Source organism: Cydia amplana, chromosome 20 (assembly GCF_948474715.1).
Source record: "Cydia amplana chromosome 20, ilCydAmpl1.1, whole genome shotgun sequence".
Taxonomy (NCBI): Eukaryota; Metazoa; Arthropoda; class Insecta; order Lepidoptera; family Tortricidae; genus Cydia; species Cydia amplana.
The window spans coordinates 11954513-11969250 of NC_086088.1; the positions used below are offsets into that span (position 1 = coordinate 11954513).

General features: G+C 40.4%; 1 protein-coding gene across 1 annotated transcript; it reads left to right on the forward strand.

Moving 5' to 3' along the window:
• On the forward strand, positions 1-14393 carry LOC134657450 (uncharacterized). Its single transcript, XM_063513008.1, has 13 exons — positions 1-138; positions 794-916; positions 2598-2697; positions 3020-3117; positions 3452-3591; positions 4396-4570; positions 7015-7197; positions 7738-7888; positions 8115-8286; positions 12424-12556; positions 12916-13040; positions 13653-13750; positions 14274-14393. The coding sequence occupies exons 1-13, from the start codon at positions 55-57 to the stop codon at positions 14363-14365; spliced, it is 1674 nt and encodes a 557-aa protein (XP_063369078.1). The 5' UTR covers positions 1-54; the 3' UTR covers positions 14366-14393.
• Positions 14394-14738: the final 345 nt, after the last annotated feature.

The following is a 14738-nucleotide window of genomic DNA, read 5'->3' on the forward strand; positions in this document are numbered from 1 at the left end:
GGTTAAATTGTCATATAAAATTTGTACACATTTTTTACGTTTAATTATATCAAGATGGACAATCAGACAGAACCACAGATCAGTGACCAGGAGATCATGAAGAAGAAAGAGGATGAGCATTTAATGCTACAGAGACAGGTATGTAACCATTTTACAAGTTAAACTGTCCCGTTTATCTGTCTGTGTGTCTGTCTGTTAGTAATCAAATCTTGCAAGTTAAATTTGGCCCACTTCCCGTTTTCCAATGAAGCTGAAAATATGCATACCTACATGCATAAGTTGGGTGACAGTGCAATATTATGGTACCTTCGAGCTGATCTGATGATGGAGACAGGAGGTGGCCATTGGAACTCTGTGATAAAACAACGCAACCTAATAACTAGACAATTCCAACAAACCCAAACTTAATGAGGTTACGTTCTTTTATCACAGTTCCTACCCCACCTGCCAAATCAGGTCGATGGTACCATAACATTGCATTGGCACCCAGCCTTACTAAAGTAACCTCACGGTTTCAGCTTCCTTTAATAATGGAAAGTGTTAAGAGTTAGAAGGGTTGAAAGAGCTTGTAGATGGTCTTACCTGATAAATGTTCTTCGCCACATTGACCTTATGTAGGTATTTGTGACGTTATCTATGAAAAGGGACCTTATTGTCGGTGGCGCTTACGCCATTATTAAAGATGCTCCGATATAGATACAATGCCGCGCGACGCTGTGCGGCGTAAGCGCCATCGACAATAAGGTCCCTTTTCATAGATAATGCCCCATTTATTCTTGCTTCCTTTACATAGTTCCGGATAATACAACGAGACCGGGCCAACAGAACTGTCGGTGTGCACCCGATGTTCAGAAGACAGGATATCCTGCTGCGCCAGCTACGGAAAGATTACCGCAGCATGAAGGAAGATTTGAAGGTAAAGAGTTAAACGAGTCGCCAAGTTGGAGTTAACACAGTGGAACAGCATCATTCGTTCATTCTGAGTGTAGAAGTCTGTAACGGCTCGGAAGGCGATCTTACTATGTATGGGGAGACTTTGTCTTTTTCTTCAGGGGAGATATGATTCCGGGATCATGTCACCGCCAAAGCGATCAAATATACATTGTAATAAATTTACTTACAAAATGATTCATAGAACTATCATAAATATTTTCTTTTCTTTAGTAAATCATGCCGCGAAAGTACGACCAGAGAAACACTGATTTAAACTTTCAAGGTTTTTGACTCATTATTGTTTATTAAAACGGAATTTAATGGCGTATAATTCAGTTTTTAATTATACAACCGACTCCGAAAACGGAATTATCCCTGTGGCCTTTGAAAAGACTGACTAAAGTTGACATCAACATTTTACGAACTACCCGTACTTGGTCTTTTTTATCAAGTTAAACGTTTTACACACAGGGGATGTTACTCAGTCGACAAAAAACACTTATAACGATATTTGGTTTTCAACCGAAGATATTTGTTTTTATGGATGAAATGCTATTTCAATGGCTTTCCGACCTTATGTACTATAGAACCGACGGTCCATAGAAAGGATTTTAGGATTATGCAGCTCAAACACCGTCCTCGAAACGTGAGCAGTAAACTAAACTTATTTATTATACTAAACAATAACGACCAGTGATGGGTAAAAAAATTAAAATTGCTGTAGGTATCTGACGCTAAAAATACCTTCATAAGAACTTTAAAAAAATTAGCTTGTTACAAGAAATTTTATGTTAATAACTTAGATTTTTGTTTTTTTTTTGGTACAAAAATTGATTCCCTATTTTATGTTGTTTTATGGATAATACGATTACATTGTTTTTTAAAAGTATAAGATTATGGATTAATATGTGTTTGATATCTTCATATATTAATTTTCTGTAGATAAAGTGAATAAATTAATGTAGATACTACCCTCGAAATATGACATTACCACTTAAAATCTTTTTACCAAGTGTCCCCAAATCTGGAAGACTTGATCCCTTCGGCTTAGACATCTGATTACCGGAAATACAACTTCAAAGCATGGAAGATGCAATATATATATGTTTGCTGTGTATTTTACAAATTATAGATGCATTGCTAATAGCGATCCGAGTTATATAATCAATGAGAATCTGGTATGGGGAGACATGGTAAAAATATGTTTATCCGTGACGTGCCTGTAAGGGCGCATGCGGGGACTCATTAGAGACATGCGGCCAGTTACTGCACCCTCTAGGTCAATCTAGTCGTAGCGGACCTCCGCTCCCCTGGTAACTTGATTTAGGGGACGAGAGAGTGGGTCTGTGTCCGCGCAAATGCTTCCTCACTTTAATATAATCACGCGCTGATGACTCCTGGCAAGAGTTACTAAAACGCTTCTCAGGATGTCGCCGTCGACGGATATGTCAGGGAGGACATCATTATCATCACTTCCACAGAACAGTACCAACCGATGCAACCGATCACGGGGTTCAACCGATGTTCAGCAGACAGGATCTCCTGCTTCATCAACCACAACTACGGAAGGAGTAGGTACCGCAGCATGAAGGGAGATGTGACGAAAAAGTTTAACCGTCAGAAGAGATGATACATGATTAAGCGCATTCATCCTATCTTTTCAGATCGCGACAACCGGTGTGCACAAGAAGAACGAAAAGCGAATGAAGGCGGAGCTGCAGCGCTCCTTGTTGCTAAGAGAGAAGACGGAGCATCAGTGTCAGGGTATGCTGATGTCACGCAGTAGACTTTCCATCAATAAAAATTTGAACCTCCAGTATACTGATATTTAAAAAAAAAATTACGATTAAGCGCCACTTGCATCCCACTGACCCGGGGTTAGCCGATTAAACCGTTAACCCAGTGTCAAATTTTACTGGTAACCATGGTAACCTGGCGTTTTAACCGGTTAGCCCGGGTTAGTGGACTGGTGCAAGTGGGCCTAAGCTACAGCGATCATACACTCTAACTTCTAAGTTTCTAGGGTGACTAGAAAAGCCTCAATTTTATCTCCTACCGATATATAACAGCAGTGTGCTGTTGACAGGACGTATACTCCTTATGGAGCAGTTGGAAGGATTGCTGCAGCGAGACCACAAGAACCTGTTAGAGCTGCAAAACCGCGTCAATGCTTCTATGGGAAAGGTATATTTTGCTTGTAATGTAGGTAATATACAAGGAGATTACTCCAAGGAATTGTTCGGATTTTACGTAATTTCTACTCAGAATCAGCAGTTCTTTAGATTATAATAGGATTAGGAGAAGAAAAGTATCCCAATAATTATTTACATACATTTTTCCATTTTACGTTTTTCCCATAACTTCCATTACTAAGTCTAAGAAAAAAAGTAACGGATTGCAAATAAAAATCTCGCGACTCCTATCGGAAGAGCGCGGCAAATAACACAAAGATTGCCAAATTAAAAAAGTGAAGTGTACGACTTTCAATAAAATCCAGTTAAAACTCTATTTATTTCAGTTGAAAGAGAGAGCCCAACAAGGAGAGACTCGTCTAATGGCCACAGAGAATAAGCTGGAAACAGCCAACCGCCGCTTCAACGCAGTGCAGCATGAGAACCAGCAGATACGCCAGCAGATCGAGCATATGCTTAAGGACAGGTGAGGAGTAATAACACCGAAGCTTTTGATAATACAGAACCAGCAGATACGCGAGCAGATCGAGCATATGCTTAAGGACAGGTGAGGAGTAATAACACCGAAGCTTTTGATAATACAGAACCAGCAGATACGCGATCAGATCGAGCATATGCTTAAGGACAGCTTAGGTGAGGAATGAAATGCTTGTGTCTTGTGTCAACACTGAAGGTTGTACTTTTTTATTAACCTACATTGAGTCGCATTGTAGGCCAAAGACTCTTTCTTCCGCCACTCATCACGAATCGGAGGGTCTACCGCAAAAACCGAAATTCGCAAATTGCGGGGATCTTTCTCTTTTACTCCGATGAAGGCGTAATTAGAGTGACAGAGAAAAATGTCCGCAATTCGCGAACTTTGATTTTCGAGGTTATAGCCCTGTGCTTGCTCCTGCCAGTCGCCACAATATAAGTTCAAGTCTCTTCATCTTCTCAGTTCGCCTCTACCTAGGCAATGCGCCTAAGCTATAATCTGTGGGGTCCATACGATAGCTAATTTGACCATTGAGGATGCTTTCGGGATACGTACTCGATTCAGTTAAGCCTAGCAGTTCAGTCTATATCAACCATGTCCAAACCTAGACTCAAACTCAGACCAGACACTATCAGAATATACATAAACGATGTTGCTTTCAGTACTTACCAAACGGTTGGTATGAACTTTTCCAAAACCATTAATTTCTGCTTATCATACATAGGTGTCATATAGCTCTTTAAGTCCTCTATCATAGGCATTCGTGTGATTGATCTCTCTCATCTTCATCCGCAGGGCCATCTTCAACCAGAACTGGTCCAAGATGATATCAGCTCTCGGCAAAGGAAAGAAGTTCCTTACAGACCTGTTCGAGTCCTCATCTGTGGCATACGACCAGCGGGACGAGTGGTGCACCAAACTACGGTCTTTGACGGAGAAAGGGCGCGTGGACCAGACCATACAAGTGCAGGTTTGAACCCTATTGTGTTAGATACAGGGTCCAGAATGCAAATCTTCGCAGGGCTTCAACTATTTATTACATACAATACATAATAATAACGCCTATTTCCCGGAGGGGTAGACAGAGACCACGGATTTCCATTTGCTACCAGGGGCGGCTGGTAGCTATGTATTATGGGTGTTCACTCACAATAAAAAACAAAAACTAAACCTACACATTCAATTAACCGTCGCAAAGTACCTAGATGTCGGTTTCCGTCCACCCGGTCATTGAACTCTCTCATAGATTTTCGGTATTACGAATATCTTGACGACTGATAGACGCCAACTGCAGTTCATTTTACAAATGGATATGTTTTTATTTCAATTTTATGGAAAGATGTGCTAAATTGTTAATAACACACCTATTTCGCTCCAAACAAACTCACCGCACAGCCGTCGCTCGCGCCCGCGCCAAACACAAAACATATACTTAGATAACACGAAAAACAAAACAAGCTAGTTACTTTTATCACATTCACACAACACAACCACGGTGTTTTTGCATATTGATCTGATTTAAAAAATATAGAGACAAACCAAAGAAAGTCTGCAGCGCAATAATTTGACATCGAATTAAAAAACTACATATGGCAATGTTTTTTAAGCAGTCAGTAAACGTCATGCACTATGGTATCTGTTTGTCAAAATCGTTTAAATATTCATTGTGTTTTGTGATGAACGGAATAAACATGGTGAAACCTTACAAAACCGGCGTGCGGGAGTTACTTTTCCGCATGACGAATAATTTTACACTTGTAAAAAGTCAGCACGAGGCGATTCAAGCTGAAAAACGACAATGTTTACAAAATTTGGAGTTGATGACGGGTAAGTGGAATGAAACATCTTAATACTTCACCATATGTACCTACTTAGATAATATAATATTGGTTTAGACTAAGGTTTCACAGCAAATTGAACACACCTATAATAGGTATAGGCATACTTATGAACTTCCTCTAACATTTCGAGAAACTCATTGGTACTAGCCGGGTTTTGAGTTCGAACCCACAACCTCCATGCTTATGCTCACGGCATGGGTACCTACTAGTTAAAGCTAAAATTAATTTTTAATATATGTTTATTGTTTTAATGGTTTATTTCGTTTTTCCGAAAACTTCAGTTCGCAAATTGCGGGCAATTTCTCTGTCAATCTAATTACGCCTTAATGGGAGTAAAAGAGAAAGATGCTCGCATATTGAGAACTTCGGTGTTCGCGGTAGGCCCTCTGTACCTATTTACCGCCGTCGGGGATATTACAAAAGCTTATTAATTTTGATGAAGCCAAATGTCACATTCTCCCAATATTATTTATCAATATTAGTATATGTCTACATATTAATAGTGACATCTATTGTTGGAATGAAATTTATTTTACCATAAAAATTAAGCTGTGCATACAGCTTAATTTTTTCATAGACGGTAAATATGGTAGAAATTTCACAAGTATCAAGACTATTTAATCCATTTTCTGTGGTGTTGTCGCATACTGATTTTTAAAAACTACTTTTAATCTAGCGCTGCAGACTTTCTTTGGTTTGTCTCTATAAGTTTTTGTTTTCGACTAACATTGCTACGAAAGTTCAAGGTCGTCCATAATTTAACTCGAGTCGATTTTGTAAACTTTTTCACATTCTCACGTTAAATTCATTAATTTTTAAACACCTCACAACAAACAGATTATGTGCTTTAACTGTTTAAACTCTTGTTTCATTATTTAGAATGAAAAAAAGCCAAATTTGCATTCCCGCACATAATTTAAAATTGACTAAGGTCTGTTTAGTTAGAAACACGTGACAACATCAACATGGCGCGCGGGATGCGCGCGCAAGGTCAACCGCGCGGGCTCGGAGCGCCGCACCGATTTTGCCTCTTCCCTCATAGAAAATCTTTCGATTCACGTGCGGACCTGTGGTGAAACTTCTCTTTCGCTCTTATTGAATTTCCTATTGATCGAATGTACTAAATCTGTTTCCATAGGAGCGCAATCCAAAGCGCTCCGCTTCGCGCGTTACCTTTGATTTCTATGAAATTATAGGAGTACGCCGTGTAGGTAGTGGTGAGCTGTCTATAAACTTATAATGAATAAAGGTTATTATTTAATTGGTATTGAGTTTTTTACGATCGATCTTAAATAGTAATATATTAAATAGGTACCATAATTTCATTTTGATTATATATGGGAGTGCACCGCACAAGCGCTCCTTAAGGCGGGCCGCGGCTGTTTGCTACGATACTGACATACCTCTTTCGCTTCCGTTACTTTCATAACATTCCTCGTACACGCTCGCCAGTTTAGGGTGTTCTTGACCTGGCCTTTCTTCAGGATTTCCCTGATCTGATCAGAGAAATTCCGCCGAGGTCTGCCCCTTCCAACTTCCTCTACCAACCCCTTCCAACTATTTATTATTTCAGGAAATGCGTGATCTCCAAAAAGCGTTAGACCACGAGATGAAAACGTACAAGTTCTTGGCCGCGAAGGGGGTGAAGAGAGTCAATGAGAGTGTGGAAAGAAAGCAAGAGGAGATGCAGAGGAAGAAAGAGGAGCAGTGGCAGGAGGAGTTGGACTACCACACCAATCTGCTTAAAGATATAGAGGTAGACTCCGTCTAAGCTGACTTTGTACCGATTTGAACAGAACAAGTGAGGGGTTTCATATTTTCCCAGTCTGAATCTAAGGCTTTTTACAAACGAAAATATCTTTTTTACTTTATAGGCATTTTGTGAATGCCTAAGGTGAGTCATCTCCACCGATGAACGGCTGCCACAGGCCTGGATTCAGTATTAATGTTATTATAGTAAACAACCGTCTGGTTTCGTTTCTCATCATTCATTCACCATTTTCCACTCTGCATAAGTATATTATACAAATGGAATATATTTAGATTATTTTCCGCAGTCGAAATTGCCCCCCCTGCACCTTTTATCATTCATTTTTTGGTTGGCGTTAACTCTTGACTATTGTTACCTTGGCTACGCCCATTAGGTATCTTCTGATGAAATAGGAAAGTGAATGCTTCCTTTTCTTCCTGTAAAATTTTCCTTAAATTTCCGCTTTCCAACTTTTCAGAAACTTTCCACAACTTGCCCTAATGTATTTTCTGCTATTCTGCTGTTGACTGTTCATTCTTTTTTTAGAACTACACCCAGGAGACCAACGCACAGAGAATAATAGAAGCGTTCGAGAAGACCGAACAAGAAAACTTCTCCGTATACCGGCTGCTCACCGATTTGTGTGCGGAAAATATCGTATTGAGCAAGGAGCTTGGCAGGCTTCGACGGGAAATCGGTAAAAACGAAGCGAAGGTCCCTATCTCAGAATAAAGAATGACTCACGTTTGATCGGGCCGACCGGGCCGTGTCCGGGCCGGAGGTTCCGTCGCTTACTTTTCTATGACAGATGACAGGTGATCACGTAATGCTTTCCATAGAAACCGATGCGCCGGAAGCTCTCGTACACGGCCCGGTCTAAAGTGACACTCGAAAAATTACATTCAAAAAAAATCTCCTTGCAGCTGATCGTAAAGATTTCAACGAGTCTGTGGAAGTGCGACAGAGAGAGAACCTAGAGCAACTGAGACAGGAGCTGGAAGAGGTGAAGAGCAGGACGGAGATACTGCGGATGAAGGATAGAGAGAAAACTAAGCTGTTGGAGACTAACATGGATAAGATCAGTGACATTTTTAGGTTAGTTTTATACAATGGGGTTGGCAACTGTCAAAGGTTTGCATAGATGGCGCCATCATAGTTGCCCCTTTTTCTATGAGATTTGGCTTAAAGGGCTGGCATCCAGGACATTAAAAACAAATATTTGACACAATTCTAGGGATTGACAGGGCAAGCTATGATGGCGCTATCTGCTTAATATTTCGACCCATCTTCGACCGGCCAATCCCATTAATCTAGCTGTCACGCACACTAGAGTCTGTGCGGAAAGAGGAGAGTCATAGAATGTATCGTGGGCTCCCTTACATTCCACAACTCTTCTCTTTCTGCACAAACTCTACATCAAAAAAAAAATCGCCCAAGTGCGAGTCGGACTCGCGCACGGAGGGTTCCGCACCATCAACAAAAAATAGAGCAAAACAAGCAAAAAAACGGTCACCCATCATCCAAGTACTGACCCCGCCCGACGTTGCTTAACTTCGGTCAAAAATCACGTTTGTTGTATGGGAGCCCCACTTAAATGTTTATTTTATTCTGTTTTTAGTATTTGTTTGTTGTTATAGCGGCAACAGAAATACATCATCTGTGAAAATTTCAACTGTCTAGCTATCACGGTTCGTGAGATACAGCCCGGTGACAGACGGACGGACGGACGGACAGCGGAGTCTTAGTAATAGGGTCCCGTTTTTACCCTTTGGGTACGGAACCCTAATTATACCAACACATACAAACAAATATTATCGGTCCGATTACCGGTCCGGTTAGCTAACGGGGGGCATTGACATAGCTGAAATTACCGGAAGCGTCTTTCTGATATCAGATGTCGTATACCGGAAGGCGCCTATGAGAAAAATAGCGTCATCTATCGTTTTCTAGGAAGATTTATTAAATGATGAAATAAATACAGAAAAACATATATGTCTTACATTTTACTTCCTTCTGACATATATCATATCGGGTTATGTGAAAACGCTCCAATATGCCACACGTTTGCCTACCAATCAGGAAGTCTACTACCTAATAGAAGAATGACTCACGCTAGATCAGGCCGAGCCCGGGCCGCGGCGTCCGACATGTAATTTTTTAGGGTTCCGTACCCAAAGGGTAAAAACGGGACCCTATTACTAAGACTCCGCTGTCCGTCCGTCCGTCCGTCTGTCACCAGGCTGTATCTCACGAACCGTGATAGCTAGACAGTTGAAATTTTCACAGATGATGTATTTCTGTTGCCGCTATAATAACAAATACTAAAAACGGAATAAAATAAAGATTTAAGTGGGGCTCCCATACAACAAACATGATTTTTGACCGAAGTTAAGCAACGTCGGGCGGGGTCAGTACTTGGATGGGTGACCGTTTTTTTGCTTGTTTTGCTCTATTTTTTGTTGATGGTGCGGAACCCTCCGTGCGCGAGTCCGACTCGCACTTGGCCGGTTTTTTTATGACGGCTGATCGGTGATCACGTGGTGATTTCCATAGAAAACGAAGCGCCGGAAGCTCCGGCCCGGTCTAGCGTGAAACGTAACATATTAAAGAAAACAACGCTGTTTACGTACTTGAACAACAACGCTTGAAATGTATCTAAATCCTGTCATCCTTTCCCACACCATCGCAGCTGTTCCTGACTGTACCTACTCGTATAATGGTAACGTACCTATTCCCTCGCCGACTGTACGCTAAGTGCGTACGCGATCGATTACCCATTGTTAACTTAATCCATTATAAATGAATTAGCCCATCTAACCACCTATCAATATTCAATATGACTGTACCGAAGACATATAGGTATCTTTATCTTCTTACTAGTAAAATCACAGAATAAATAATAGTACTAGGTACAGAAGACTTACTCTCTTAACAAAACGCGTCTGTTACGATCAGCACAGATATGGCCGCTAGATGGCGACAGCGCCACGCGCGGCTTATGGCTAGCCACCAAAATTGGTGTGGAACCTGTGGTGGAATGGATGTACTTTTAGCTAATACCTGTAGCAAAGCGACGAAATCGCGGAGTGAGCCCAAATTTAGTAACGCTCTGTATTTTGTCTCTTTTTACAAGCTTTTATTTAACTTGCAATGTACCTATCTATGTATTTAGTTAACTACTGTTAATAAAAAATAACTAAAATAAGCCATATATTGGCAGCCGTGTCTCACTCCGCGATTTCGTCGCTTTGCTACAGGTAGCTAAAAGTACATCCGTTCCACCCCAATTTTGGGGAAAGCCATAAGCCGCGCGTGGCGCTGTCGCCACCTAGCGGCCATATCTGTGCTGATCGTAACAGACGCGTTTTGTTAAAGAGTGAGTCTTCTGTACTTGGTACTATTATTTATTCTGTGATATTGGTTATTGACGCTAACGAGTTATTAAGATGTTTGGTTATTCATTTGTTTTTAAAGTGTTTAAGATCCTCTCTGTCAACTCTGTGTACCTGGTGTACCTACATACTTTACCTACTTAATCATTGAAATTAATGACATAATATATATCTGACGTTGTCTTATTAGAGATAGGACACGAAATATACGCGCCTTGCACCATGTGTAGCCTAGGAATAGATTAGCACCTACGGCCCTAAGGTCCAGTCATCAATCGTCATTATCATCAGTCATTAGTGCCGTCAGTCGCCGACAGATGGCGCGAGATCATTAGTCATCAGTTATGTCTGTTATTGTAAACACATAATATGCATGTAGGCTTGGTCACCTAATTGTGGAATAATTAAGAGCCAACAGGAGTGGTCATTTCTCCATACAAACGTACTCGACTGTTTCCTCCGTGGGTTTTAAAGCTAGAGCAATGATTTTTTCAACACAGATTAATATTGTCAATATCTGTGTCGGACCGTTTTGCTTTTTTTGATATTTTTGTTTTTTAAGGCGCTAGAGCCCTTCAAAAATGGCCAAAATGGCCTAATTGACTATGCCGCAATGAGAGGCGTGCTATTCAAAACTGACATCAATTAGTCAAAAAAGCAAAACGGTCCGACACAGATAATGTCATAATCATTTAGATTTCCAAATAGAAAAAAAATCCGAATAGTTACGAAAACATTAAGCTTATATTGTACCTACAGATTTTACTATTATATTCTAGACGGTATTTACAAACATAAAAATATAAAAAACATAAATAATACCTATAATAAATTAAATTAACTAAAAATATCTACCTATACACATATTTACAAATAAAAAAATTAAGGAGCTAGCGAAGCGTCTAACTGATGTTACCTACGGGTGACCAGAGGGCTGGTTACTTCCCTGCCCAACGAATAGGGATGTTGACAATTTTTTGTTATTTGGATGTTAATAATTAAAGAAAAAAATATAAAAAAAATATATTCATTAATTTTGAATAAAAAACATGTATAATAAGTTTCGTGTTTAAATTTCGCGTCTAAACGCTCCAAACTGTCACGTGACCTTGATGACGTAACGGCGTTTTAAACAAACTCCTGTCAGTCATTTTTTTAAATTTATATGGCAACTGACAATTTTTTTTAAAGCCATAACACACTACCGCATCGGACAGCGACCTTCTTTCTCGCTCTAACTTATAGCTGCGTCCTTAACGCACCACCTTACACACTATCGATTCGCACCGCACCAAGATCGCGTTTCGGTACGATAATCTGTAGACACTTAGGCAGGTTTTATAACTTGTCTTTGGTGATTCCACTGTGATTACGTCACGTGCTCCGATTGGCGTTTGCAGTCACGTGATACTGGGCATTATTTTAAATACTTTTGATTATTTTTAATTAATTTATCACGCATATTTGCAAAATATGATTTTCCGCGTTCTAATATACCCTGCTATGGTAAAAACATAACATGCTATATATTCGCGATTCATGTCAACATCCCTATTGGCATCGCCAGCATGTTGATCATGACCCCCGCGATACAGGCCATGCCTAATGCGGGGTTCAATATAACGTTCCTGCTAAACTTTTGTTATGAATAAAAATATTGTTATTGTTATTCAGCGCGGCAACGCCACCAGCCTTCTGGGCACCCTACCATCCGGCGCCAAGCTAGCTTCCATTTTTTAATTGTACAGATTAGGGATTTAAGTATATTATATTACCTTTTATCAAAATCCGACGCAAAAGGAGAAAAAATGCCTTTTATAGCACATAATCTTTGTTCTAGAATGTTGGACCTATCCCTGGAGCCGTTCCAGAACCTTCTAGGAGACAAGCAGCCATCTTTGCACCAGCTCGGTCTGACGCTGTGTCTCATTAATGAGAAGACGAAGGAGCTTATTGAGACTGCCTATTATTTGGTAAGTTTTTAGGGTTCCGTACCTCAAAAAGGAAAAACGTAGGTAACCCTTATTGGATCACTCGTGCGTCTGTCTGTCTGTCCGTCCATTTATCTCCGAACGTACTGGGACGAAAATTTTGAAAAAAATACACAAAATAGTTTTTTACCTATAGACAGGAGAAATGTGCAGTCAAGCGTGAGTCGGACTTAATTATTTAGTTTTTGATCCGACACCTACGGTTTTTTTTAAAGACATTTCATTCACGTCACGTTCCACATAGAAAAATACATTATTAAAAATTGGGTAATGTACGGATTACTGTACTATACATTACTGTTACCATTTTTAACGGCTTTATACTTTTTCCTCAATACTAGGAGCGCAAGGCCCAAAAGAAGAGCCTAAGCCCATCGCGGAAGAAATACACGGTGCAACAACCACATATAAAGGAGCTGTCTCCTCTGCCGATGAACTTGTTGGTTCCAGCTGATCCTTGTCCAGCGTGAGTAGCGTTTTGTACAGCGTATCAGCTCTCTCCTGTAGCACCGGACCTGACGGGACTTTGTCTGACGGGCCTAAAGCATGATGCAAAGCTCTTCATGCAAGGAGTAGACTCCGGCTGGAGCAAAAAGCTTTGATGGAAACTTAGCAAAAGACAACTCCAAATCATAACGGGGGTGTTCACTGGCCATTACGGGGTCAAAGGAATTCTGGCCAAGATGGGACACTCTGACAACACCGATTGTCGTATGTGTGGCGAAGAGGAAGAGACAGTGAAACACTTAATGTGTGAATGTCACGCCCTCGCCAGACAAAGAATGAAGGACTTTGGAGCAGGATATCTGGAACCAAAGGACTTTAAAACGCTACCCATGAGCTCCATCATCCGACACATGGATATGGTGGGAAAAGCTCTTGAGTAGCTGACGGATCTTCTCCAGGGGGTAATTGCACAAAAGATCCCTATGGGTCGAAGTGTATCCGTAAGGGCCCCCGAAAATAATAAGATAAGATAAGATAAGACCGGACCTGTATCAATAGGTATAATACATCTGTAATATAGATATTTAATTTCATTTTATTTACTTTAAGTTTATGTGTCTGAATAATTCAGGTGTACTGAAGCCCGTTGGCTCTCCCGAATCTCTGAAACGCTGGAGGCGCCTCTCACCCGAGACGGCGCGATTCTAGCCCTGCGCGCTCTCGCTGCCGGTAAGTCAACTAAATATCGAACAGTTTTCGGCATTAAAAAAATTAACAACGCATACCCTCTCAATATTGATGCTACCCCCAAACTTGCCCAAACTACCTTTCAAAGAATTCAGTACCCCAAGTGTAAATTTCATTCGATAGCGTGACGTGACGTGACGTGACGTTGCGTTAAGTGGGCAATTGTGTATAGGCAAAGATATATGTAACTCCGTACACTCTATTATCTTTGTTATGGGATTTTGAGTATCCAAAACGCCCCGCTTGGCGCGCTGTTCAAAATCCCATACAAAATGAAACTTAAAGCAAACTCGTACGTCCGTCACGCTATCGAATGCAATTTACACTAGGGGTTCAGGTCATTCTTGTAACGGGAACCTTTTCCGACTGGTTGTTGTTGTTGTGTTGTTGTTGTATTGTTGTTGTTGAGTTGTTATTGTTGTGGTGTTGTTGTTGTTGTGGTGTTGTTGTTGTTGTCATCTGTTGGGATGAATTGACATCTTAATTCAGATTTTCTCCGTTTCAGAGCCGGCCTACGAGAGAAGTGATCGCGTTCACCAACTGCAAGACTGCCGATTGCCAGCTAGCCGTATTGTGCTGGCCAAACGTTACTTATAAAAGTTATAAACACAACAATCTACTTATAGCATTAACAATTTATTTATAATTATGCGGCTGTCGCTAGCTATTTTGTGCTTGATCGACTTGTGGGGTTGTCCTGTCCTTTGTTTCCCACATAAAGTTTTAAGTCATAATTAATGAACTGTTTGTCATATTTTGTATTATCATATCATAAAACTGAAACCGTTAAGTTTTCGGGATTTTTGTAAGGTTACTGTAAAATGGGGTGAGTAGGCGCAAAACTGACATTCAAACCTCGATAACATTTTATTTTTACATATGCAAACTGAATGGTGTATATAATAAGTGTTCCGGACGTTTGTATTTTAGTTTTTATTTTATTTTGGGTAGTTCCATTTCATAACTTTGA